This window comes from Acinonyx jubatus, chromosome B2 (assembly GCF_027475565.1).
Source record: "Acinonyx jubatus isolate Ajub_Pintada_27869175 chromosome B2, VMU_Ajub_asm_v1.0, whole genome shotgun sequence".
Taxonomy (NCBI): Eukaryota; Metazoa; Chordata; class Mammalia; order Carnivora; family Felidae; genus Acinonyx; species Acinonyx jubatus.
The window spans coordinates 108720089-108745279 of record NC_069385.1 but is presented as its reverse complement, the minus strand read 5'-3'; the positions used below and the strand labels follow the sequence as shown (position 1 = coordinate 108745279).

General features: G+C 39.5%; 1 protein-coding gene across 3 annotated transcripts in view; it reads right to left on the bottom strand.

Moving 5' to 3' along the window:
• Positions 1-25191, bottom strand: part of XPO5 (exportin 5) — a 48395-nt gene that overhangs the window by 20286 nt on the left and 2918 nt on the right. For 2 of the 3 annotated variants that reach the window (XR_003419602.2, XM_015071212.3), the window contains exons 3-19: positions 24986-25058; positions 23122-23259; positions 22795-22977; positions 19074-19100; positions 18496-18681; positions 17432-17508; positions 13776-13875; positions 12505-12588; positions 11644-11769; positions 10576-10666; positions 9059-9187; positions 7688-7806; positions 4073-4228; positions 2867-2908; positions 2454-2543; positions 1513-1712; positions 592-691 (exon numbers count right to left, since the gene is read on the bottom strand). Coding sequence is in view for 2 of the 3 variants with exons in the window: in XM_015071212.3 (XP_014926698.1) it covers positions 592-691; positions 1513-1712; positions 2454-2543; positions 2867-2908; positions 4073-4228; positions 7688-7806; positions 9059-9187; positions 10576-10666; positions 11644-11769; positions 12505-12588; positions 13776-13875; positions 17432-17508; positions 18496-18681; positions 19074-19100; positions 22795-22977; positions 23122-23259; positions 24986-25058 (1921 nt within the window). In the remaining variant the exon portion in view is untranslated. The remainder of the gene's footprint in view (positions 1-591; positions 692-1512; positions 1713-2453; positions 2544-2866; positions 2909-4072; positions 4229-7687; positions 7807-9058; positions 9188-10575; positions 10667-11643; positions 11770-12504; positions 12589-13775; positions 13876-17431; positions 17509-18495; positions 18682-19073; positions 19101-22794; positions 22978-23121; positions 23260-24985; positions 25059-25191) is intronic. The other variant, XM_027057661.2, reaches the window with a different exon arrangement.

Below are 25191 nucleotides of genomic sequence, written 5' to 3'. Positions count from 1 at the left end.
AAGATGGCCTGGACATGCTTCACAACCAAGTGTTTAGACTGCCAACATTTCGTCTTGTTTTGGCTGACCTTGCACCCCACCCACCCTCCATCTTGGGCCCTCACAGCTTTTGCTCTAATCCTCACTCATGGCACTCTCAACCAACCTACTACTTGCCAGGTTAAGTAGAATTCTGCCATATTGGAACCAAGAACAATGTTTATTTGAATAGCAAAGAACTGAAAACTCTCAGGTTTGCAAGTTAGATCATCATTTAAGACTCTACTTCCCAGACAGCAGTGGCAGGGAGGACTCATACTGCCCACCAAATTCTGACCTAATTCCTCATTACACTTCACTCTTCAGAGCTAGTTAGAGATCCTTAAAGTCAAAATAACGAGTTCAAAGAAAAGACCATCTGCTTTGCTGTAGGAACTAACACAAGAATTCAAGAGTAAAGAAGAAAAGAAAGGAGAAGCTTAGGGAAGTGGAGACTCCCAGATTTCTCATGCACATTAAAAAAAACATACATCTTTAAGAAACTCAACAAATGACAACACCCTATTCCCACCTGGGGCCAATGCAGCTTCCCATTCCCAGCCGTTTACTCACTCGTGCACGGTTTAAGCCACAGGGATCCTCCAGGCCTGGGTCACAGCTCTTGCGATCAGCTCCCACATAGGCAATAAAAGCATCAACATCTGACAGCACTCTGAAGGTTGCAGTGGCAAAGACAAGTTATACCATGATTTTAAGCAAAGTGAATTTCTTCCACAAAAGCTAATAAGCTATGATTATTTAGCTCCAAAGAGCAGTTGTTATAAAGTGAAAGGAACCTAATCATATTGTTAGCTGTCATTTGAAGGTTTAAATTTCTCCTCCCACTTCTTTTTTTTTTTAATATTTACTTTGAGAGAGAGAGAGAGAGAGAGAGTGAGAGCGAGCGCACACATGCTCAAGTTGGGGAGAGAGAGGGGGAGGGAGAGAGAGGGGGAGGGAGAGAGGGAATCCCAAGCAGGATCCATGCTGTCAGCACAGAGCCCAACGCAGGGCTCGATCTCACGAACCTTGGGAACCCTGAGCTGAAATCAAGAGTTGGACGCTTGACCTGACTGAACCACCTGGGCGCCTACTTCTCTTCCCACTTCTAAATGTCATTAGCAAAAAGAATGCGAGCTTGAGAATGCTCCATGGGCACACATAAGTGTCTATGCGATGCCTACTATATAGCCTCTATTGGCTGTTCTCATTTCTCTACATTGGTTCATGCTGCAATGTAGACACCATAGCAACTCTGACTCTGTGGCCTCCTGACCATACTACCTACTTTTACTCATTTCTTCTCTCTCCTTATGCCTCTGTACTGAAGGTGACATTTTCAACAATGAGAATTAAAGACTGCTTTTGAACTTCAAATATCACCAATGGGGTCATCACGCCTTGATATCCTCATACTCCCACCCTGGGAATAGTTCTTAAAATAGAATGGGTGCTCCAGTGCAGTGAGGGTCAGGGGCAAAGGATCTCCTCTACCTGTGCATGTCTTCAGAAAGCCAGATGCTGGCCACTGGTGCCATCAGCTCCTCTAGGAACACCTTCTGACGCTCGTAGTTCTTGAATTGGTTGCTAATGAGAACCAGGGCTTCCATGAGGGCACACTTCTCCATTTGTGTCAAGAGTAACTCATTGGAGAGGAGCTGCTTCACATGGTTATAAAGCATGTCAAAATTGGGCTGCAGATTACAAAGAAAAATACCCAAAGGTGATGAAGATCTGATTTTCAAGGAGAGGTGGGTCACTCAAGGAAGGTGGAAAGAGGATCAAGGCATTCCTAGGAAGGTTAGGCCTATAAGACTGTCACTTAGTAATTTAGTTATAGCGTTCTTTTGCCTGAACAAGCAAGGCAATTCAGGCAGAAGGTGGTTCTTGTCTCATTTGGGTAACTGTACTTCCCCACAGTACAACTGTGAAAACAATGTTTTTTTTTTCTATATCAACTTTTATAGTATATTTACAAAGATCAGTTTGTTTATACATGTTAGGAAGATACATAACTGCCAGTATTGAGAAGAAATTTCTGGTTAATTTGTAATCTGGAATAGTACAAAATTTCCTCTAGCAACTGTCCAAAACAGGCTGGGATTTGCATCTGGCTTCTCTCAAGATTAGGCACACCATTTGGCAGTAGTAAAGAATACCACCTAGTACGGTAAAAACGTGTACACTGACAGCGAAAACTTGGTCATCTATATGGAAAAGAACCACACATTTTGAGGGAATAATTTGCATTTTTAACTCCATTACTAAGTAGGAGAGGAAGAAGGCCATCAACTCAGGGATACTTACTTGAAGCAAAGCTACATACAGTTCCTAGCTTTCTCTTTATATGAGGTATACTTAGGGCTGGACTTACAGAACAGTGTAACTAAACTCAACAGGTCTCAGTGGCTACTGGTCAGAGTCCAGGGGCTTACCAGTACGAGCTGGGGGTAGTCACGACATGTCTTGATGATGGAAGAACAAGCATGTCTCCTCACATTCCTCACTGCCCGGGTTCTGGGGGCCTGGAAAGACATTCAACAAACTTGGGGCCACTTTTAATGTAATTTACAGATGCTGCACAGAATCACATAAAATACCTCCTTCAGAGACAAATTCACAATTTTCACACTGTGGGAGTTTAATGGAGTGACATTTATAGTCACCATGAATACACATGTTCACTAATTTTGCCTTAGAGTATCTCTACTATAAACACCATACCATACGACTATGTCCTGCCTTTACTAATAACCCCTTCTACTTATAAAAAAAATCTAGCCTTATGGGTTAGGCATTCATACTTTTGCTCTCCAGAAGTTAGGATTTGTTGAATTAATGGTCTTACCTTACTTTCTTCAACAGTTTCAAAAGTGACAGATGAAAATAGCTAAGGGTAAGAAAAAAAAGTCACTCATCAGTACCAAATGCATAAAGTATTTAAAAATAACACTTAGATCTAGGTTTCCCACAAAATCCCAAAAGTGTAACAAAAGGGTTTTCAATCAGTGTTACGAAATTTCAGACTTTTTCTCAGATAACTCTACAAAAGGCTTGAGACTCACAACTTTACTATCAACCATTTCACAAAGGTGAAGGTCCCAGAAACCCCGACTAATCCAAGCCAACAGCCAAACACTCAACTATGGTGATTCCCTCACCATGGTGTAACTTCTCGACTCTTTAACCTAATACAGCATGACTACTGCCCTAGTCACTAGGACAGAATTATACTCTAACAAAGGTCTAATCAAGAAACCCCATGGATATTCCCCAATTCATAGAGTATTTCTGTTGCAACAAATGAGTCCACCTTTTTGAAGTTCTACTGAACTTTGTAACGCATGTTCTCATTTCTTTTTTCTTCTTTGGGGGCTTCTTGTTCTTTGCCTTCCTCCCCCAGTGACGATCCCCTGGGTTCCCTGCTTGAGCTACATGTCCATCTTTACATACATATCACCCTCTTTCCTACAGCTTCACCTCTACTGTAGGCACTTCTATGATGATGCCACCTTAATATTATAATTTTCTAGAGTCCAGACCTTTAACCTCAAATAGTATTCTGTGAAGTGCCTCCTAGATGTTGTACATATACTTCAAATGTAGTATCCCCAAACTGAACTTACTCCTCTTCCTTACTCTTACCAAATCCAGTATTCTCACTCAGATGGTGCTCCACTTACTCACCTAAACAGGAAACCCAAAAACCATCCGCACTGACCATTCCTCTCACAAATCCCCTCCTAATAATCTGATAGCACACTTTGATATCCTTCTTTAGGTATTCTTTTCCACTTTTCAGTACACCTGGCTATTAACTGCAATGCCACATGGGCACAACAACAGTTTATGTGATTTTATTTCCAAACAGAGCATCTAAAGGATAAGCCTTTTCTACTAACATGGTACCTGATCCACAGTAAGTACTGCATATTTGATGAATGAATAAATGACTCTTTATTAGCTTGTCTCAAAGACTCTCAAAAATAGTTACAAAAAACAATAATTAGCTCAAAAATGCCAAAACAAAGTTTATAAAGGAGATGGCATTTACCTTAGAGAAGACCTGGGGCAGGAACTCTGGTCTGTAGGTGACAAATGGAAAGAGTGCAGAGACATTAGTGAGGACACAGGACAGGATGAGAGGATCCTTGGTGTCAAAGTTCAGGACCATTTGCAACAGCTCTATTCCATCATTAACAGGAAGTGCCTATAATACAGACATGAAAAGGAGGTTGGCAGGGCTAATAAGCACTTGTGGTAAATTAACCTTTAGGTTTTGGTTTATAAATACATAATATGGTTCACCACATACGGTTTTATATACTGCTTTTTATAAGCAGTACCCCATGTTATTAAAACTTTTCCTAAATGATGCTACTATGTGCTTTCATAAAGATGTAGCTTTTCCTGCTACTAGACACTGAGAATGTTGCTAGTTCTTTACTACTAAAAACAGTGCTAATAAATATCTCTGCAAAAAGATTTTGGCTACATTTTCAGTTATTTCATTTGAAGAAGAAATTTTTGGGGATGACTGGAATTACTTAATCAAGAGGTATGGGTATTTCTGAATTAATATTTTTCTTCTTTACAAGCTGCATCAATTGATTCTCTACCCACCCATATGCCCTTCTTACCATGTTCTCAGCAGCAGTTTGAGTTTATTCCCTAAAACCTTTGCAGTAAAACAAGGAGTTTATATAAATTTGCATTTCTTCAGTTGTGAAATATTCCAGGCCTTTAAAAAGGTGTAAGCAATACTTTAATAGCTCTCCACATGACCACTTTGAGAAGTACAATGTTACTGACAGAGTGGTTGTTTTGTGTGCATACCCTAGAGGTAGCCACTATCCTGAATTTGATGTTCACAGTTTCAAGGATTCCCTCGTTTCTGTATATTTTTCCACAAATATACACATTCATAGTTACACAGAATTGTATGCCTACTTTTGTAGCTTGCTGTTGGGGGTCAACATTATGTTCATGAGAAATCATCCTTTTTTTTTAAAGTTTATTTATTTTGAGAGAGAGAGAGAGAGAGAGAGAGCGCGCGCACGCACGTGCACAAGCTGGGAAGGGGTAGAGAGAGAGGGAGAGAGAATCCCAAGAAGGCTCTGCACTAGCATGGAGCCTGATGCAGGACTCGATCCCAAGAACCCTGAGATAATGACTTGAGCTGAAATCAAGAGTTGGATGCCAAACTGACCGAGCCACCCAGGTGCTCTGAAAATCATCCTTATTCAAAGTATACCCTAGTTCTCTTTTTACTGCTCTATAAATATGTTATCTTCTATTCTGTACAGTCTATTGGGGGATAGTAAGTTTTTTCCTTGGCTCAACACACAAGGATTCTCTTCAATATTGGGGCTTGATGCACATGCAGGGTTTCTTCAGAGTACAGACTTAGCAGTGAAGTTGCTGGGTTATAAGGCGAGGCATCTCCACTAGACACTGCCAAATTATTCTCCAAAGTTGGGATACCAATTGTTTAAGAGATATAAGCTTTTATAGTAAAGATATTAATCCCATCGGTATTTACTCCAAATATTGCCCCAAGTTTGCCTTTCAAAGTTTGCAAGTTAAGAAAAAAATACGTAGTTATAGTCATTCAATTCACTTTTTTGTCATTACTTCCATTGCTTTTCAACTTAGGGACCTTTCCTCAAACACTAATTTTCCCCAATACTGTTTATTAAATGACCCAATCCCTCTCAATTTCTTTGGGATGCTTATATAAGCTCCAGGTTGTTTCTGGTCTATTTTGTTCCAATGAGCCGTATCTAATGTGAGTACCACACTGCTTTAAAATAATGTAGCTTTATATTTTACTGTTTGAGGCAAATCAATCGTCATTTTCAAAATGTGATTTCCTCCCCCTCCAAAGCTATTCCATACCTTAATCCATTGCTAAAATAAGTCCTCTGGACATATAAGCTCAGCTAATGCCACTATGAACGAGAAGTAGCTTTTCAAAAATCCTGCCTAGCCAAAGAACCTCTTGGTCAAACTCTCTCACGGGATAAAAAGCTGAGCTGCTCTGATGGACCCTGGGTGAGGGTGGGGACCAAGAGCACAATGTGAGCAGTTTGTAAAACCACTGGATTAGGCGATACTATGCAGAGTCAGAAACTGGTAGCAGCAAGTGGGAATGTAACAGGCTGAAATCCGTCATGTGCACACTTCTGGGACATAGAACGTGTTACAGCTTTGTTAATAAGTTGGTGAATAATTTCATCATATACAATTCACCAAACACTTTAGGAATGCTTCATTCTGACCCATTTTATTTTGGTGAAGAAAAAAAAGGTTTTAGAGTCAGAGGTTTGTCACTAACAAACCTAAATACTACTACTTAGGAATCTCCTCAGGAAAAAAGAATTTCGTTCTATTGTTCTTCTCCCCACTAACTGTTCAGACTCTTACTCAATTTCTTGCACAGGGGCCATGCTGACCTTCTCTGTTCCAGTTTTAGTGTATGTGCTGCCAAAGTGAGCACCTACTCAATTTCTAATTGTTACCTTCGCTTTGTTTCCAGTCCCCATCTTTCCCTTATACACAATCCAACGTTTTGTACCTTTTGACCAACTAATATTTGGCATTTTGACCAAATACTAGCATATTATATGACTTAGCATACAATCCAGCCTACAACCTACGAGGCACCCTTCCCCTGATACTGCCAGTCCTTTCATATATTTTAAAGACAAGTACCTGACAAACCGTGACCACTTCATTCTCCTGCTTTCCAACAGGGTCATACCCACATATTTGGCTCCATCAAGGTGTCTAATTAAAAATACCAGGAAAGGAAACCCCACAACCATTTCCCTTGATTCAGTGAAAAAAGGGCTTTCTTGACAGTTCCATCTAAATCTGAAAAAGGGCGCATTTAGTAAAAATGCAGAATCTAAGTACAATTTCCCACCTAAATTTTGGAACAAAATCTGAATACCATCATTTCAAACTCAAATGAATCAACGGAAAAGCAGATGACGTTAATGACTCTAAAACCTAATTTGTTAATATGCCATTTGTGAGAAAAAGCACTATATATCTCACTTATCTTCAAAGGATTTAGATTCTTCCTACAACTAACCTGGAACATACTAAGACATAATCACTTTAAAATGAGCGATCCAATGATTTTAACCTAATAAACCTAGTTAATACAGTATGTACTATCACCTACTTAATTATAGCTGCATCTAAAGTAGATAAGAGAAGAATGATATAGTTCATATGAAACACACAGAAACAAGATGAATTTATTCATATTCAGGAAAGAGGACACTGATAAGCTAACATGAATATTCTGGTCTACCTGCCGTAAACTGAGAAGGGTGCTTAATGGCAAACATCTCTGAAGATTTTCCAAATCAAGATTACCATTACTGTCCTCCCTGCAATACCTGTTGTTCACTGTACTAACAGGGTTTGTCTTATTATCTCCTTAAAATAAAGACTGAACACTGTACACTTAGAGACAGAGGCTTGAATTTGAGGCTCAGCTCTACTGTTTACTAGCTATTTGAACTTGAGTATGTTATTTAACCTGATTCTCCATTTCCTCTTCTGTAGGATGCACATCCACAGATTTTCTAATCCCTCTGTCAATTTTAAAGAGATAAAAATCACTATGCCATCGGCACAGGAAACAGTTACTTACGTCTTTATCTAGTGTCCGAAACATCTGGTTGATCACACTTTCCAAAAAAAAGGTCATGGCTTCCCACTGCACAAATGAAGACGAGAAGATGGAGCAGAGGCTGCCTTCGCCAGTTCCAGCTGTAAGAGAACAGGGTTTTAACACAAACACCACCACCACCACCACTACTGCCACAGGATCACAGAAGACAGGCAATGGGGTCTTAGACTAAGACCACTTAATTTCACAGTTGAAGGAACAGGGTACTCTAACCCCTCTCAGCCTAGAGAAAAAAAGAACTAAAAGTAGAGAGAAGTTCTATTCTGCCTCCACCTCTAACAATGAGCTGTGTGAATTCACCTCTGTGAGTCATATCTATAAAACCACTTTGAAAGCATCAAGAACAGTGCCTAGTCAATCACGGCGACTGAAATATATCAACTAATCTCTCCTTTCCTTGCCCTTTATAACTTGTCTTTGAAAACCTATAGAATTAATTAAGATACTTGAGACCAGAGTCCTTCCAAATAAACAACTAATACACAAAATGCTGCTTCACATCCAGTAGCCTCATGATAACTGCAAGGGCTATTATCTAGAGAACTGCGCCAGCCTCCAATTTCACATTAAAGCATACCACTCAAACAGAAGAGCACAGGCAAAAAGATTTACAAATTACTTTTCTTGCTTCCATACAGTGCTTCCATTTACTAGCTTCCTCTTGGTGCAACACATTTGGCCTCCGCAAACATTCAACTTACTAGATACCAAGACCTTTAGAGTCAACTGTGAATATGCAAAACAGAATGTTAAATCCTGTGAATGTCAACTAACTAGTGTGGTTGGTAAGTGACCGTAAATATGGAGCCTTTTCAAAGGAGTAGCTTCTAGCTTTTCCTATTTTATTAAATCTTGTCACACATAGCATGCATTAACAAGACAACAGATGATATAGAGTATAGAGAAGTTACCTGGCTTATGCATTTGGGTACAGAGCTATTAGGATTTTATATAAAGTGGCATTTCCAAAGGCTATGAGGTGGCTGAGTGATATGGAAAGTCCCCGTACTGCTCCTATTATGCCTAACAAGACATTCTTTTGAGTTTAGGAATGCTTCTATGCAAGAACTTGGTAGAAAAGCTTTAAAAATTAAGTCTAGACATGCAATTTGTTAAGATGGTGCCCAAAGTGAAGTAATATAATCAACAATGTGCAATTGGCTGACTCTGTTAGAAAACAAATGTGAAGACAAAACTGACAGGAGCATGGTTTTACCCTAATTTATTTTTGAACACTATTAGCATGTTGTTCTAAGTATGGCTCAGAAGGTTTATTTCCTATATATATTTGATACAATACTTCACTAATGTTTAGAAATAAAAACATCTTACAGTTCATGGATCCAGGATCAACAGAAATTGACAGCTGATACTTCAGCCACTCCCCAGCCATCTGGAAGCTAGTCTTTGGATCCAGACGACACGCTAACCTCATTACCTCTCCTTGCTGGGCCCGGGAGGCTGCCAAGAGAAAGATGTAAATCAATAAGCAGCATGTAATAGGTGCTTAATGTTCATTCATTTATCCATCCCAGGAGAAGAATGTTCAGAGACTCTGTTCTGCAGATTTGTGCTTTGAATGTAACAAATGTTCAATAAAGATGAACAAATCCAGAAATTTTCAATTTTAGGGATTTCAAATTTCAAATTTTAGGGATTGCCCTACCATTCAATCCTCAAAGAGGCAAACTAAAAGTGATCTCCCATTTCTGTTGGAATTAAAAGATTAGATTGGTACAGATGTAAAACAATGTGGCTGCTGTGAAAAACAGCCTGGCAGTTCCTCAAAACATTAAACATAAAATTACTATACGATCAAATAATTCCCTTTCTAGGCATACACCCAAGAGAAATAAAAAACGTGTCTGTCCACTCAAGAACATGTACACACATGGTATAGCAGCAGCATTATTATTATTTTTTTTAAGTAAGTTCTAGGCCCAATGTAGGGCTTGAACTCACAACCCCGAGATCAAGAGTCATATGCTCTACTGACTGAGCCAGCCAGACACCCTAATAGCAGCATTATTCCTAACAGCCAAGAGGTGGAAATGACTCAAATATCCATCAACTTATGTGGTATGCTCATACAATTAAATATTAGTGATAAAAAGAAACAAAGTATTGATTACACCATAACATGAGTGAATTTTAAAAACATAACCTTACATGAAAGGAGGCAGTCACAAAAGATCATATATTGTATAATCTGTTCTATATGAAATATAGAAATAGAGGATTACTGGTTGCCTGGTGCTGGTGGGGGGATGGGGGAACTGGGAATGATTGATTGCTAACAGGCACAGGGTTTCTGGGGGTCATGAAAATGTCCTAAAATTGTGGCAATAGTATAAATATATAAAAAACCACTGAATTGTATACTATAAATGGGTGAAATGTATGGTAAACAAATTATATCTCATAAGGCTGTTAGTTAAAAAAATAAAAGAATGGTGTGGAACCAGCCAGGCTACAGAAAACCCAGAACGCAACTAGGCTATTAGATAGCCTGTATTTTTTAGAGGACCAGCAAAGTAAGATGGTATTTAATCCCAAGTATAAAAAAAAATTCAAGTGCCTAACACACTGTTACTACCTAAACATCAAAGTCCAAAGGTTGTGTATGTGCACATGCGTGTGTGTGCATGTAATGCGTGTGCAAGAGAGGCTACTATACCTAGAATGAGTGCAATCCCAGTACCCTCTGCAATATGAGACTAGAGATTAAACAGGCTGCTGTCCAGATTTTGGGCCTTTAATATAGAACCCCAAGGGTCATGCACTATGATTCATAATACTAGATGCCATTCTTAGACTACTGGGAGAAATTCCAGGCCACTATCACTTACAGTTGAAGAAAGCATTGAAGTCCTCATCACTATCAAAATCAAATCGAGAATATTCACAGCTAGGGCTGTCTGTTTTAGAAGGAAAGCCCATCTGCAAAGAGAAAGATAATTGGGGTAGGGGATGAAAACAGACCTATCAAAAGAGTCTTAAACTCTAGGAGCTGAAGAAGTTTTTAAAGAAGAATTAAGGGTCTGCATAAGATCTTTTTAAATAAGTAACTGCTTCTGGTCTACCCCAAGTCCACCATTTTCTCCTAGTTCCAATAATCCTGACAGCGGTAGAAAAGAGAACACTCATTTGACACTCTCCTCTAGATTCCTCAGGGAGAATTAAATTCTAGAATTTGCTTAGGGTGCCTGAGTATAAGGCTGTCTCAACACAATGTGCTAATACGGTAGGCAATAAGCAAAAAAGAATCTAGAACTATGTGTCTCCTTAAATGCTGACCCCCGGGAACAAGCATGGAACTTTGTATGTTTCACTTAAATGGTAATGAAGACCATGGCAAAGAATTAGAGCAGGGTGTGCCATGTGCTAGCATATTCCTTGAGGAAATAAGAGGACACTTAAATAGGTCTCATTCTCTGATTTTACAAATCAAGATTAAGCATCTGTCAGCTGCAAAAGCACTTAGCTGATCTCAAGGAATTCACAAGCAACTTTACAGAGGTGGTGAGCAATTTGCTTCCACTCTCCCTCCTCTCTTCTCAGTCACCCTCATACTCTCACGGACCTTCAGAAACAATCACATATTACCTCCTCTTAAAATCGTAACTCTACCCTGCCTGCTTTCAATCTCTGAAAAGCATTATCCCGTTGCATGGTCATGGTCATTGCTCTTGTCCTACGTCTTCCTAGCACCTAGCCCAATACTTACTATAAAAGTGCTCCAAAATATGAAAAAGTAGATTATAATGACCAGTTTGGACTGCTTTCTTCTTGGTGAATAAGAGAATGACATGTCCAAGGAAGAGATCTTAGTGACCAAGACTGGGCTGTCACTTGGATGCCAATCTAAGTCTTATTGTGTGTAATTCGCACTGCACATTTTGATTCCCAATGCATACCTTGACCAAGTTAGTCATAGAAGCACGAAGATACTTTGGTATTATTGCTAACAGCAAAGGGTCACGGGATAGGATCTCATGACGGAAAAGTGCCCCCCAAGTCATTTGAGTTGAAGAGCGCAGAAACTAAAGGGATAGAAAAAAAAGAGAAACCTCAGTTTAAGGTCTGCATTTTATATAACCAAGATTATGACTTAGCCCAGCAATTATCAACAGTATTTTTTCATGGAAATAAATCTCTGTAATATTTTGAAACTGGCCATGCTGTACTGCATCAGTAATGACGGCCCGTTACAGACCACATACTAATGAGACAAACCATGGGTCAGGTGCAATTCCTGGAGTGTGAACTGAGCTTTACCACTTTTTCTTCTTGTTTTATTTTAGGTAAGCTCTACGCCCAATGTGAGGCTCGAACAACCCAGAGATCAAGAGTCATATGCTCTACTAACTGAGCCAGTCAGGTGCCCCTCTACCACTTTCTTTAATGGCAAAAAAGGATACAGGAATCTCAGGGTGGTATTACAAGGAAAACCTTAAATGTGAGAAATTAATTTTATAACACAATCAATTAGACTTTTGCACTTAAAATACCTTTAGGAGCAAATCACCTGGGATATAGCTCACATCTGATAGAACACTAGCAGAATATTACCTGAGGGGAAAAGCTGTTGACCTACATGACGCAATGCTTGGCTCAGGAAGAAGACTCAATAATTCTTTAATGAAATGACACTATAGTTACTTCCTAGGGCCTTAAGAGTCATATTTTATACACAAGCTCCTAATTACTTCAGGTCATAGTGCTTCATTTTGGTTTACTTAACTAAAATTTTGAGATGTTGCCTACATAAAGGTTACCTGACTTGGATGGGTTGTGAAAGCAAGAAAAGATTCCAGGTATTTTCCAAAGTTTGCTGGTGTTTCTACATCAGAATCCACACCCTGAGGGACAAAAAGACCACTACATTAATGACACTGATGGCGGGGGTGGGGTGGAAGAGGACAGCAAGAAGAGTAACAAATACAGCTGACCCTTGAACACAGGGGTTAGGGGTAAAAAATCCACATATAACTTTTGATTCCCCCAAAACTTAACTGCTAACAGCCTCCTATAGACCAGGGGCCTTACTGATAAAATAAACAATTAATACATACATGTATATATATTATATATTGTGTTCTTATAATAAAGGAACCTAAAGAAAAAAAATGTTAAGAAAATCATAAGAAAGAGAAAATATATCTACAGAACTGCACTATATTGTCAAAAAATACCTGAGCATAAATGGACCCATGCAGCTCAAACCTTGTTGTTCAAGGGGCAATTGTACAGAACTTAAACCCCCACAAAGTTCAGTTTTGAAAGGACCATATACTTCCTTGTGACCTAAGGCATCAACTCAAGGATTTACCTCCTTAATCGTTATCATTAAAACTCATTCTGTGGTCAAATACGAAAATAAAAAAGAGCATTCATTTCACAAATCACAGAAAGAAAAAAAATCTGTATTACTGCTTCAGACCTGGTCTATTCAGATTTCTGTGACCAAATCTATTAAACAACCACTTGATGGTATACATCTCATGTCTGAAGATCTGTCCTCTCTAACCATTCAAACCACCACAAAAAGACGTAACATTAGATGCAAACGTCTATACCAATTGTCCTCTCAACTTGTAAGACTTGAGTTCTTAAGTATTTCCCTAAAGACAGGTATTTCTAAGTCAATCAGACTAAAGTTTTCTTTTATGACCAATTATATCCTTTAAATTTGGGAAAAAGAGTTCTTTATTTGAATGCATAATATTTCATAATCTAATAGACCTCAAAGGGTAATGCATTCAGCAAACTGATATTCTACAGGTACCAAAATTCACAAGAATGGCAACAGTGACTTTATGGAATAATAGATGCGGATGTTTCCTGTTGACATCGATAACTGACTTGTTAAGAGAAATTTACATCATTCAAACCCTTTTACAAGAATTTAATCTATAAAATTGTATGAAATAACCTGTAGGGCAATTTCAACAAGGCTAAAATCAATGGCATGTTTCACTCACTATACAAATGTAACTTTCTAAACGTTCTACTCAAATGGTCCTGAAACTTGCTAGAAAGTGCTCACCAGCAATGCACAGAGCTGATTGCCCAGAGCACATAAGACCTGACAGAGTCTCTTCAGGAAGACATAGTGTTTTTCTACCAAGCCTCCTCCATCAGCAGTCCTGTAAGATGAGAAAATAGTGTGATTAGGTGTACATCAAGAGAACCAAAAGGATTACCACCAAATGCAGCTGTATGTGGTCTGTGCTTCAACATTCAAATTTCTGCTGATTATTAAAGTTAAAAAACTAAAAAAAACAACAACAACAACAAAACAAAAAACCTCCAACCAAACACTGAAAGATCAATGAAGCAATAAGGTTCAATGCAATCTTATCCCTCAAAGAAGCACTCTAATTTTGCACATTATATGGTCTTTGAGTATTTTGGGTTAAATAAGATAAACTCTGAACACGACTGCATACAAAATGCATACATACACTTATAGGCATGAAAAGCTGCACAAAAAGACATTTGTTGGTACCCAGGGAGGACTTAACAAGAGATCCCTAGGCAAAGCATGTAACAATTCCTTATACCGCTGACAAAAATAAAAGGACTGTAATCAAGAAAATGAAAAGACAAGCCACAGACTGGGAGAAAATATTTGCAAAAGACACATCTAATAAAGGACTGTTATCCAACATATACGATGAACTCTTAAAACTCCACAATAAGAAAACAACCTGATTAAAAAAATAGACCAAAGGGCTTAACAGACACCTCACCAAAGATATACAAATGACAAACATATGAAAAGATGCTCCACATCATATGTCATCAGGAAAATTGCAAATTCAAACAAGATACCACTACACACCTATTCGAATGGCCAAAATCCAGACCACTGACAACACCAAATGCTGCCAAGGATGTGGAACAGGAACTCTCATTCATTGCTGGTGAGAATGCAAAATGGTATAGACACTTTGAAGACAATTTGAGTTTCTTACAAAATTAAGCATACTGTTAACATATAGTCCAGCAATCACACTTCTTAGTATTTACCCAAAGAAACTGAAAACATGTTTACACAAAAACTTGCATGTTTATAACATGTGAAGCCTGGATGTTTACAGATTTGTTCTTAACTGTCAAAATTTGGAAGCAACCCAAATGTCTTTTGGTAGGTGAATGAATAAACTGGTACATCCAGACAATGGGGTATTATTCACTGCTAACAAGCAATGAACTTTCAAGCCATGAAAACACATGGAAAAACTCTAAATAGCATGTTACTAACTGAAAGAAGTCAATCGGAAAAGGCTATATACTATATGATTCCAATGATGTGACATTCTAGAAAAGGTAAAATTATGGAGAAAGTAAAAAGATCAATTGTTACCAGAGGTTGGGATGGGGGAGGAGAGATGAATGCAGAGCACAGAGGATTTTTTGGATACTGAAAATAGTCTGTATCATACATACGTGTTTTTACAAATTTGCTGAAACCCACAGAATGTACCCATAGAATATACAACACCCAAGAGTGAACCCTAAAACTATGGCTGGATGATTATAATGTGTCAGTGTAGGTTCATCAATTCTAACAAATGGACCACTCTGGTCGGGGATGTTGGTAATGGGGGAGGCTATGTGTGTGGGGGGGCATGGCGTATACGGGAAATCTCTGTACCTTCACTATATTTTGCTGTGAACCTGAAACTGCTCTGAACAATGTAAGTTTCTTTTTTTAAAAGCAATAAAAACATAACCTTGTGTGTCATTTCTCCAAGTAATTTAGTTCAGATCTATAATCCTTTATCTACTGTTTCAGAATCAAGATAGCTCCTAAAAAAAAAAAATAACTTACTTGTTGGCAAAACCTAACCTGAAATGATGCAGGGATATTCACACTAATGAGAGTAAGAACTAGTGTGGACAGCAGCCATGTTAGCTGTGTTCTGGAGCCAGCAGAGTATAATGTAAAAAGCATGGGCCTCAAGGTAAGCAAGACCTAGGCTCTAGTGATGTTGAAGGGCAATATGGCATTATGGTTTCCAGTGCAGGCTCTTGAGTCTTGATTCAAACCGCCTGGGTTTGAATCATACCTTTACTCACAGGTATCAGTAAGTAACACAAATGGAGATGGGACACCTCAGTGTGAATGTCATGGTCTTTACGGAACTAAGAAATGGGCCCTGGAGGGGCGCCTAGGTAGCTCAATCGGTTGAGCATCTGACTTCAGCTCAGGCATGATCTCACAGTTCATGGGTTTGAGCCCCACGTCGGGTTCTATGCTGACAGCTCAGAGCCTGGAGCCTGCTTCAGATTCTGTGTCTCCCTCTCTGCCCCTCCCCCACTTGCGCTCTCTCTCTCTCTCAAAAGTAAAATAAACATTAAAAAAAAAAAAAAAAGAAATGGGCCTTGGAAACAGTAACTAACAGTGGCCATCCAAAAGACATGTTATGAATTTAATGAAGAGAACCCCTTAAAAACAAAGCTAGTCTTTACAGGAAAGAAAGCCATCATAAAAGCCGTGTTGAAATGGACAGCAAGAGGGGCACCTGGGTGGCTCAGTGGGTTGAGCATCCAACTTCAACTCAGACCATGATCTTGCAGTTCATGAGTTTGAGCCCTACATGGGGCTTGTTGCTGTCCAGTGTGGAGCCCACTACAGATCCTCTGTCCCCCTCTCTCTCTGTCCTCCCCTCCTTGTACTCTTTCTTTCTCTCTCCCTCAAAAATAAAAATTAAAAAAGAAAATAAACAGACAAGAAATTTTAAGTAATACATGTGTGTCTGTCTCATATCTTTTCATTTGTCCCTAGTACTAAGAATATCAAAAAAACAAACAAAAAAAAGAAAAACAAAAAAACAGGGGGCACTTGGCTAAGTCAGTTAAGCATCTGACTTCGGCTCAGGTCATGATCTTGCGGTCCATGGGTTTGAGCCCCACGTCAGGCCCTGTGCTGACAGCTCAGAGCCAGGAGCCTGCTTCAGATTCTGTGTCTCCATCTCTCTCTGTCCTTCCCCCATGAGCTCATGCTTGTTTTCTCTCTCTCTCAAAAATAAATAAAAACATTAAAATAAATAAATAAACATTAAAAAAAAAAGGATGTTGTGACAGGTTGAACTGTCTTTGTAATACAGTTCTATCTGCCTTCCTGGGTAAGAAACATGTATCAGTAAATGCTCAAATATTTTCCAGAGCAATTAAAAGAAAGTAAGTAGAAGCCATTATTTTAAGACAGATAATGTGTTTACAAGGTCCCATGCATACATTTCTCATCAAACACACTGTTCCCGCTGTTTCCAAGAGCCTCAGCACTTCAGGCATTGAGTACTTTGAGCAGGAAAGGAAGGAGGAGCATCTGGAGTTCTGCAGTCAAGGCAGGCCTGGGGCAGACTCTAGTACAGAAGATCAGAGCATTCTCAGGCCTAGGCACCAATGCTGGTAGGAGGCTTGGGGATCACCAGAAGCAGACAGAATCAAGATGAGCTATCTGGGAAGAATGGGAAAAACTGTGGAAGTGGCTGGGTGCAGAGTCAATGGCCACAACTTACTTGCAGCATAAGGTCTTTAAAAAGATTAAAAAGTCCCTTTAAGACTACCCAACTTCTTTATTAAAAACACTGTCGACTGACTGCCAACATTCAGGTAGAACTTCAGATTTATCTATATAATATACGTAAATGGCAAAGAAATTAGAAAACACATAGAAAAGCAGATACTCACTGTGCAGCAGAGAGTATATAATGCATAGCAACATCCCCAAATAAGACCATCAAGGGCTTCCGGTCTTCCAGCTTGCCCTAGAACCAATTTTAGGGAAACACAGGTAATACAAACTCTATTACTAAAAGTCTCCAAGTACTAACATCTTCTATACCTATATAATCAAATACACTGATTTCACAATTTCTCAATCCCAGGGCTAACTGAACACTAGAGAAAAGGCCAATTCTTTAAAATAAAATCTGGATAACACCTCTATTTTTTTTCTTTTGTTTTTTTTTAAGTAGGCTTCACACCCAGCATGGAGCCCAACGTGGGGCCTGAACCCATGACCCTGAGATCAAGACCTGAGCTGAGATCAAGAGTCAGATGCTTAACTGACCAAGCCACCCAGGAACCCCTGTAAGATTTCTATTTTTAAATGTGTCATGCGGCACCTGGGTGGCTCAGTTGGTTAAGCATCCAAATCTTGGTTTTGGCTCAGGTCATGATCTCATCGTTCATGGGTTCAAGCCCCATATCGGGCTCTGTGCTGATGGCACAGAGCCTGCTTGGGATTCTATCTCCCTCCCTTTCTGCCTCTCCCCTGCTCGCTATCTCTCAAAAATAAATAAACATTTAAAAAAAATAAATGTGTCAGGCAATAATGCTCATATGAAAACAAAGTAAATTACATCTGAAGGCAACATTCCTGTGGAGAAAAGCTGTCATAGTCCCATTTGTTAGCCTAGACCAATATAAAGCCAGCGCTGCCACCATCTGAGATTTTTTGACGTAACACCGAGTTTTAAATTTTAACATTACTTTTATCGTGTTTCTTAAGTGCGAAGTGCCAAGATTCATAGCTGTTTCAAGAACCAAGTAGCCTGACAAATCTCTACATGCTGCCAATGGATCCCTATAATATCAGCATACTCTTATCCAAAGGGGTTGGACACAAGTAGCTAAGTTGATGTCAGATAAATCCCAAACTTTTCAATGTCTTTTTGCTATAACATACAATTAAACACCCCCCACCCCTAGCAGAGGCTCTGAGGGTAAGTCAGTTTCAAGTGGTAACTTACTTTTCTGCTGACTGCAATGAGAAGACACTCAGCTGCTCCCAACTGAAGTTCCTGTTCATTCAGAAGCAGGCAGAGCATCTCTAAGAGCTTACAGTTTTCAGCAGTAATATGGCTCATGGACACCCAGTCAATGTAGCCTGCTAGAGTATTCAGTGCTGCAATTCCTACTCGACAGTTCGCTTGGGCCTGCGTGAAAAGAAGTAACTTTTGATCATTAAGTCCTCACTAACAGACAAAGAGGCTATGGTCATACCTGAGCTCCTTCTATTTTCTAATTCTAAAAAGAAAATGATTTTAGAAAATGTACTCATGTAACAGCAACTGACAGGGAACTCAAAGGTCTGACACACAACCACTTCTCAAACAACAGCATTCTCAATGTCTGTCAATAAGACCATATGGCACATGTGGCCATTTCGTCTCCTCTGATAAACTGAAAATATTATAATTTTAACTCCCTTCTACCATAACTCAAAGATCACACAAACCAAGGCTGAGGTCACCCTCCACTAGGTGTATGCATCTCTGTACCTGAAAGCCTCAAAGAAGTCTCCTTCCAACTCCACAAGAGCTCTTACCTTTGATTCCTGAGAATTATCTGTCTTCTGAAAGAAAAGAAGTATAAGAATCCAATGTTTTTAATGAGCAAAAAGCTATGTAATAACTTTCCACCCACTTAATGAAGTCCCTTGAATAATGACTTTTTAAATACAGACTCAACTTTCAACCTTCGAAAAAAATACAACTTTACTAAGAACATATAGCTGATGTTCCCCCTAAGAAAGAAAGGTTATTTTAGCAGTATGACAAAAAGTTAGTACTTAAAGAGCTTACACAGATGTTACAACATAAAGTCCACAAAGATAGTTTCAAAACACACGGCTTACAAAGAAATATAACAGATGAAAATAAGGATCAACAGTGCTAATGATGAAAGAAATCTAACTTAAAACAAAGCATGAGCATTTTTTCCACATTCAAATAAAAACAAATTATACCTAGCAAAAGTATACTGAAATAATGTAAATGGAGAAAAAACAAGAAACAAAATTAAATACAAGTTATGACCATGTATATATGGATATTACAAATCACAAATATTACATGCTAGACAAAAATAACATTGTTCAGTAAATGTACAATTATAACTGATTTTTACCCTTCCATGTCCAATTCGACAAATATTACACAATGCTAATGATTTACGCACACAAAATTATTTTCCAAAAAAACTTCTGAAGGGGAGCTGAAGGGGAAGAGAAGCAGGAATAACAACTTGTGAAGTACCTGAAAACTCACTGCCTTTAGGATTATAAAGGATTTGTTTCACAATTCCTCGTCTCAACTTTTAAAAATGCACTTGTTAATAAAGGACAAGTATTAAACCTTCGTCAACAGTGACTGAGCAGAGGTGTTAATGGGTGGAGACGGGTAGAACCCTCTTACCAGCATCTACTGATGCTGCCCAAGAAGGAAAAGGAATCCAAGCAACAATAGCCAAGTCTAGTCTTTCCTCTCCAACAATTTTTCACTCCCACTCTGACCCTTTATGCTCCCCTCAGACCAGTTCAGGGGCCAGGTCATGGGCCAGGGAGAGTGAGCTTACTCATCTGATCATTGTTAACATTCAACCAACTGCCTAATCGGGAAGGTGAAGGGATGGACAGAGAGAAGAGACGGAAGAAGGGATGCAACTTCTCGAGCAAAAGAAGTTGTTCCAGGTACAAAAGATGGCTCTTGGCTGTGCTCTGGTCTTGGACACAAGTGGTAGCCTGGTAGATGGAGGGAACTGAAACTGAGGCTAAAGAAAAACACCAGCGTATGTTTCTAATGTCTCAGCTCGGGCATGTTGGCTAGACTGCTAGAGCATCTAAGGGGTCATAATGTGTTCCCTTTCTCCTACAGATCAGATCTCCTGGGGAAAATGAAAACGATACCTCCTTCACTCTCAATATAAATAAGTTTCTAAATGCAAATATTTTCCTGGTATCTTTTGAAAAATCTTGGGGAGATATTTTGGGGGAAATGGGCCATTCTAGTGTAAAGAACGGGACTTGAGTTCCACCACAAACATTAGGGAATCTTCAATAATTATTCTCTGTACCTTCATCTATAAAATGGAGACTATACTTTCAGGGTTGTTTTGAGGATTAAATAACACATAAAGTGCAAACAAGTATATAGCATATGTTAGGTACTTAATGAGTTCCTCCCCACCCCAACACCTCATAGTACCTTCTCCTCATTTGTGTTAGTATCTACCATTTCTCTAAAAATACAACGAAGGGGCACCTGGGTTGCTCAGTAGGTTAAGCATCTAACTTTTGGTTTCAGCTCAGGATACAATCCCTGGGGTTGTGGGATGGAGCCCCACACTGGGCTCTGTGCTCACAGCATAGAACCTGCTTGGATTCTCTCTTTCTCTGCCCCTCCCCTGTGTGCATTCTCCCTCTCAAAATAAATAAATAAAACTTAAAAAACAAAACAAAACAAAAGAATGAGGGGTGCCTGGGTGGCTCAGTTGGTTAAGTGTCAAACTTTGGCTCAGGTCATAATCTCGTAGTCTGTGGGTTCAAGCCCCAAGTGGGGTTCTGTGCTGACAGCTCAGAGCCTGGAGCCTGCTTTGGATTCTGTGTCTCCCTCTCTCACTGCCTCTCCTCCCCCGCTCACACTCTGCCTTGGTCTCTCTCTCAAAAATAAAATGTTAAAAAAAAAAAAAAAAAAGAAGGAAATGTGTTTATTTTGTGAAATAAACACATACAAGAATTCTAGATGAGGGTTTTACCACAATACTTTGGCATTCTGTGTTGGATAAGTCTTTATTGTGAGGGACAATTCTGTGTATTATAAAATGTTTGGCAGTATTCTTGGCCTCTACCCACTAGATGCCAGTAGCAACCCCTAGTTGTGACAATGTGGGGGGCAAAACCGTCCTTTGCTGAGAACTACTGTACTACATTAACTTTTACATGACATTCTTCTGAAAGCTCTCTACTAAAAAAAGACAATGGTTGGAAAGATAGATCTGGCTTGCCCTTTTCTGCAGAAGAGATACCTTATCAGGAAGAACAGAACACAGGTATTTCCCACTTTTCAAAATTTTGTGTTATGCCACTTTGTTTTTAATGACCCACATTAATACCTGTTTTCTCTAACTGAAAGAAATCTGAAGAGGATTATTTGCTTTTACAAAGTGAGAATAACTTTCAGCCTTGTTAGAGCAAGCCCTTATAGAGGCACCACTAAGTTCCTTCTCCAAGAATGGCAGTCAGCATCTCAGTCAAGCAGCTACAGCTTTAGACTGTCTGTGGGCATCTGTGATTATTTTGTGCATCTGTTAACAAGACGTGTCCTAAGATGTCAGAAAAGCCAACGAGAGGTGTTTTCTTTTGGCATGGGAATGCTCAAAAAATTTTCCACATAAATTAATGGTAATTCTTCATACTATGCCATTTGGGCTTACAACAGGTTTCAAAGGAACTTCTTTCAGGTAGTGAAGTAAACCTGTACCGAAAATCATATAGTCAAGAGGAATAAAACCCAGCAGTTTCCACTGCAAAAGGGACCAGAACTAAACAGGGCATCTGACCTACCAGAAATCCGGGCTTTAAATATTTTAAATGCTAAGAATTAATAATTTTTATACTGATTTAAGAATTTTCTTATTGTTTTTAAGAAAATCTTTTTTTTAACGTTTATTTATTTTTGAGACAGAGAAAGACAGAGCATGAACGGGGGAGGGTCAGAGAGAAGGAGACATAGAATCTGAAACAGGCTCCAGGCTCCGAGCTGTCAGCATAGAGCCCGACGCGGGGCCCGAACCCACAGACCGTGAGATCATGACCTGAGCCAAAGTCGGCTACCCAACCGACTGAGCCACCCAGGCGCCCCTCTTATTGTTTTTAAAATAGATATGGAAACTCATTGACTTGAGTTTCTTGGAAAATTAGTTCCAGTTTTTCCTGTCATCTGTTTCTCTTTTGATGGTTTTCTTTCGCTCAACTTTTAACTTAGAAAAACAAACAAAATCCCACTCACATTAGAAAATAGAAGTTTGGGTGCCTGGGTGGCTCAGTTGGTTAAGTGTCTGACTCTTGTTTTTGGCTCAGGTCATGATCTCATGGTTTTTGAGAATAAGCCCTGTGTCGCACTCTGTGCTGACAGCACGGAGCCTGTTTGGATTCTCTCTCTCCCTCTCTCTCTGCCCCTTCCCCATTCACACCCTTTCTCTCTCTCTCTCTAAAAGTAAATAAACATTTAAAAGATAATAGAACTTTTGGGAGGTGAGGTATCCCTTACCACTTGTCGGTACTTGTTTACATTTTCTTGAAGCGTGTTAAGTAGAAAACTAAATATTCTTTCCATGTTCTGGGTTAACGTTTGTTGGATATCCCTTCTTCTTTGAGGGGGTAGGGTTTGAAAGGTCACTACATCCTCTGCCAGTCGTAAAAGGATGAACATCACTAATTCTGTCTGTGTTTCCTAGATCAAAGAAATAAAGTAATTAAATTAAATAGAAACATCATTTTCACTATGGGTGAGCCCAAAGACTCTTTTCTGTTGACAAAATGAACTCCAAAAGAGCCCCTCCAAAATAAACTGAATTGATACAGCTATATTTCATACCCCTTGTTTAGAAAGAGTATCCAATTCTATTAGCATATCAGGCCAGTGCTGTGGCCACTCCCGCTTGATCATTTCTACTACAATTCGAGACAAAACATCTTTAATATGGTTCTCCTCTTCTAAAATGTCCAGTGTTCCCTGAAAAACAAAAAGAGATAGTAAGAGGTCTGTAAGACTGAATTTAAAAAACACAAAAAAACCAACCACCTGGGCTGTGAAAGTATACAGAACTTCAGCAGGCTTCCTTTTAAACTAAACAGAATAAAACCTGCTCTCCAGGTCTGAGTCACCTGCCCTGCATTCTCACGAATCATTTTCCCCACTTAAAGCTTAAGTGAGGGTTGCATCAGCTAAAAAAATGACTGTCACACAGAGCAAGGAAGACATTACTGTTCTCCTTTACCAAGTGAAAAGGCTCTCATATTGACTTTCATTTTGTAAGAGCGCCAACGTGAAGAGTACAAAAATGAGGACAACAAGCAGCTGATAAAATGGGAGAATTAGGAGAAGCAACTGAACATGTGACTGATAGTTCTAGCATTATAAGACACAGAAAAACTATTCCCAGGAACGGGGCACCTGCATGGCTCAGTCGGTTGAGCATCCGACTTCGGCTCAGGTCATGATCTCACAGCTTGTGAGTTTGAGCCCCGCATCAGGCTCTGTGCTGACAGCTCAGAGCCTGGAGCCTGCTTCGGATTCTGTGTCTCCCTCTCTCTCTGCCCCAACCCACTCACATTCTGTCTGTCTCAAAAATAAATAAACATTAAAAAAAAAAAAAAATTCTCTCCCCCTGCCCCTCCCCTGCATGCACCTATGTGCACTTTTTCTCTCTCTCTCTAAATAAATACAAAAATAAAGTTTGATATCAAAATTAATGAATTAGGATTCCTATCAAGTTTCCCCAAAACTAGCAAAATATAAATCCTAAGTTGATTAATAATTCTGAAGCGATTTTAAAAACTTTCATATTTTATTAGAGAGGAAAGCAAGCACATGTGGATGTGGGAGAGGGGTGGAGGGGGGGAGAGGGAGAGGGTGGGAAGGGGAGAAGGGGGAGAGAGAGGGAGAGGGTGGGTGGGGGAGGGAGGGAGAGACAGGGGGAGAGGGTGGGTAGGGGGCAGGGAGGGAGAGACAGGGGGAGGGGGTGGGTAGGGGGGAGGGAGGTAGAGGGGGAGGGGGTGGGTGGGTGGTGGGGGGAGGGAGGGAGAGGGAGAGAGAATCTTAAGCAGGCTCCATGCTCAGTGCAGAGCCTGATGCAGAGCTCCATCCCACCCACTAACCTGTGATTATGTCTTGCGCCAAAATCAAGAGTTGGATACTCAACCAACTAAGCCACCCAGGTGCCCTGAAGAGAATTTTTTTTTTTTAAGAATTTACAGTAACCTCTATACCCAACATGGGACTCGAATTCACAACCCGAAAATCAAGAGTCACATGCTCTACCAATTGAGCCAGCCAGGCACCCCAGGAATAAAGGCACTGATTTTGGAGATGAAATAACGGGAATTCAACTTTTCATGCCATGTGTGTTTAAAAAAAAAAAAGCAGCTATGGATTTTAACCATGTTTAAAATCATATTCTAACTCCTGACACAAATTCATTCTGCATATTTTATATTGGCAGAACCATACAGTAGTCCAGTTTGGAATGAAAGGAAACAAACAGCAAAGTGCAACCTAATTTAGAACTAAGAATCATGTTCATTTGTTGAAAATGTTTAATCTCTTCTGCCCTGTCAAGCATGCTGTTTGACCTATGTAGAACTAGTGAGTTTTTACATAAATGCTACATTAAAGAGGTTACACTTAGTCTAAACTACCTTTGAAACACAAGTCTTCCAACCAACCATTCATTCCTTACATTTGCAATCAGCTCCATGACACTGTTCTTCAGATAGACCTTCTCCAATCGAGACATGCTGTTCCACCGAAACCTGGCCACCAAAATGCATAAAGTCAAGAGAATCACATTAGAAGTTTTCTCTAATAGCTCTGATTTTGTGTTATATTATGCTGGCAATTTCACTAAGAAACTATACCTTTGATTTTGTACCTTTCAAAGAATGG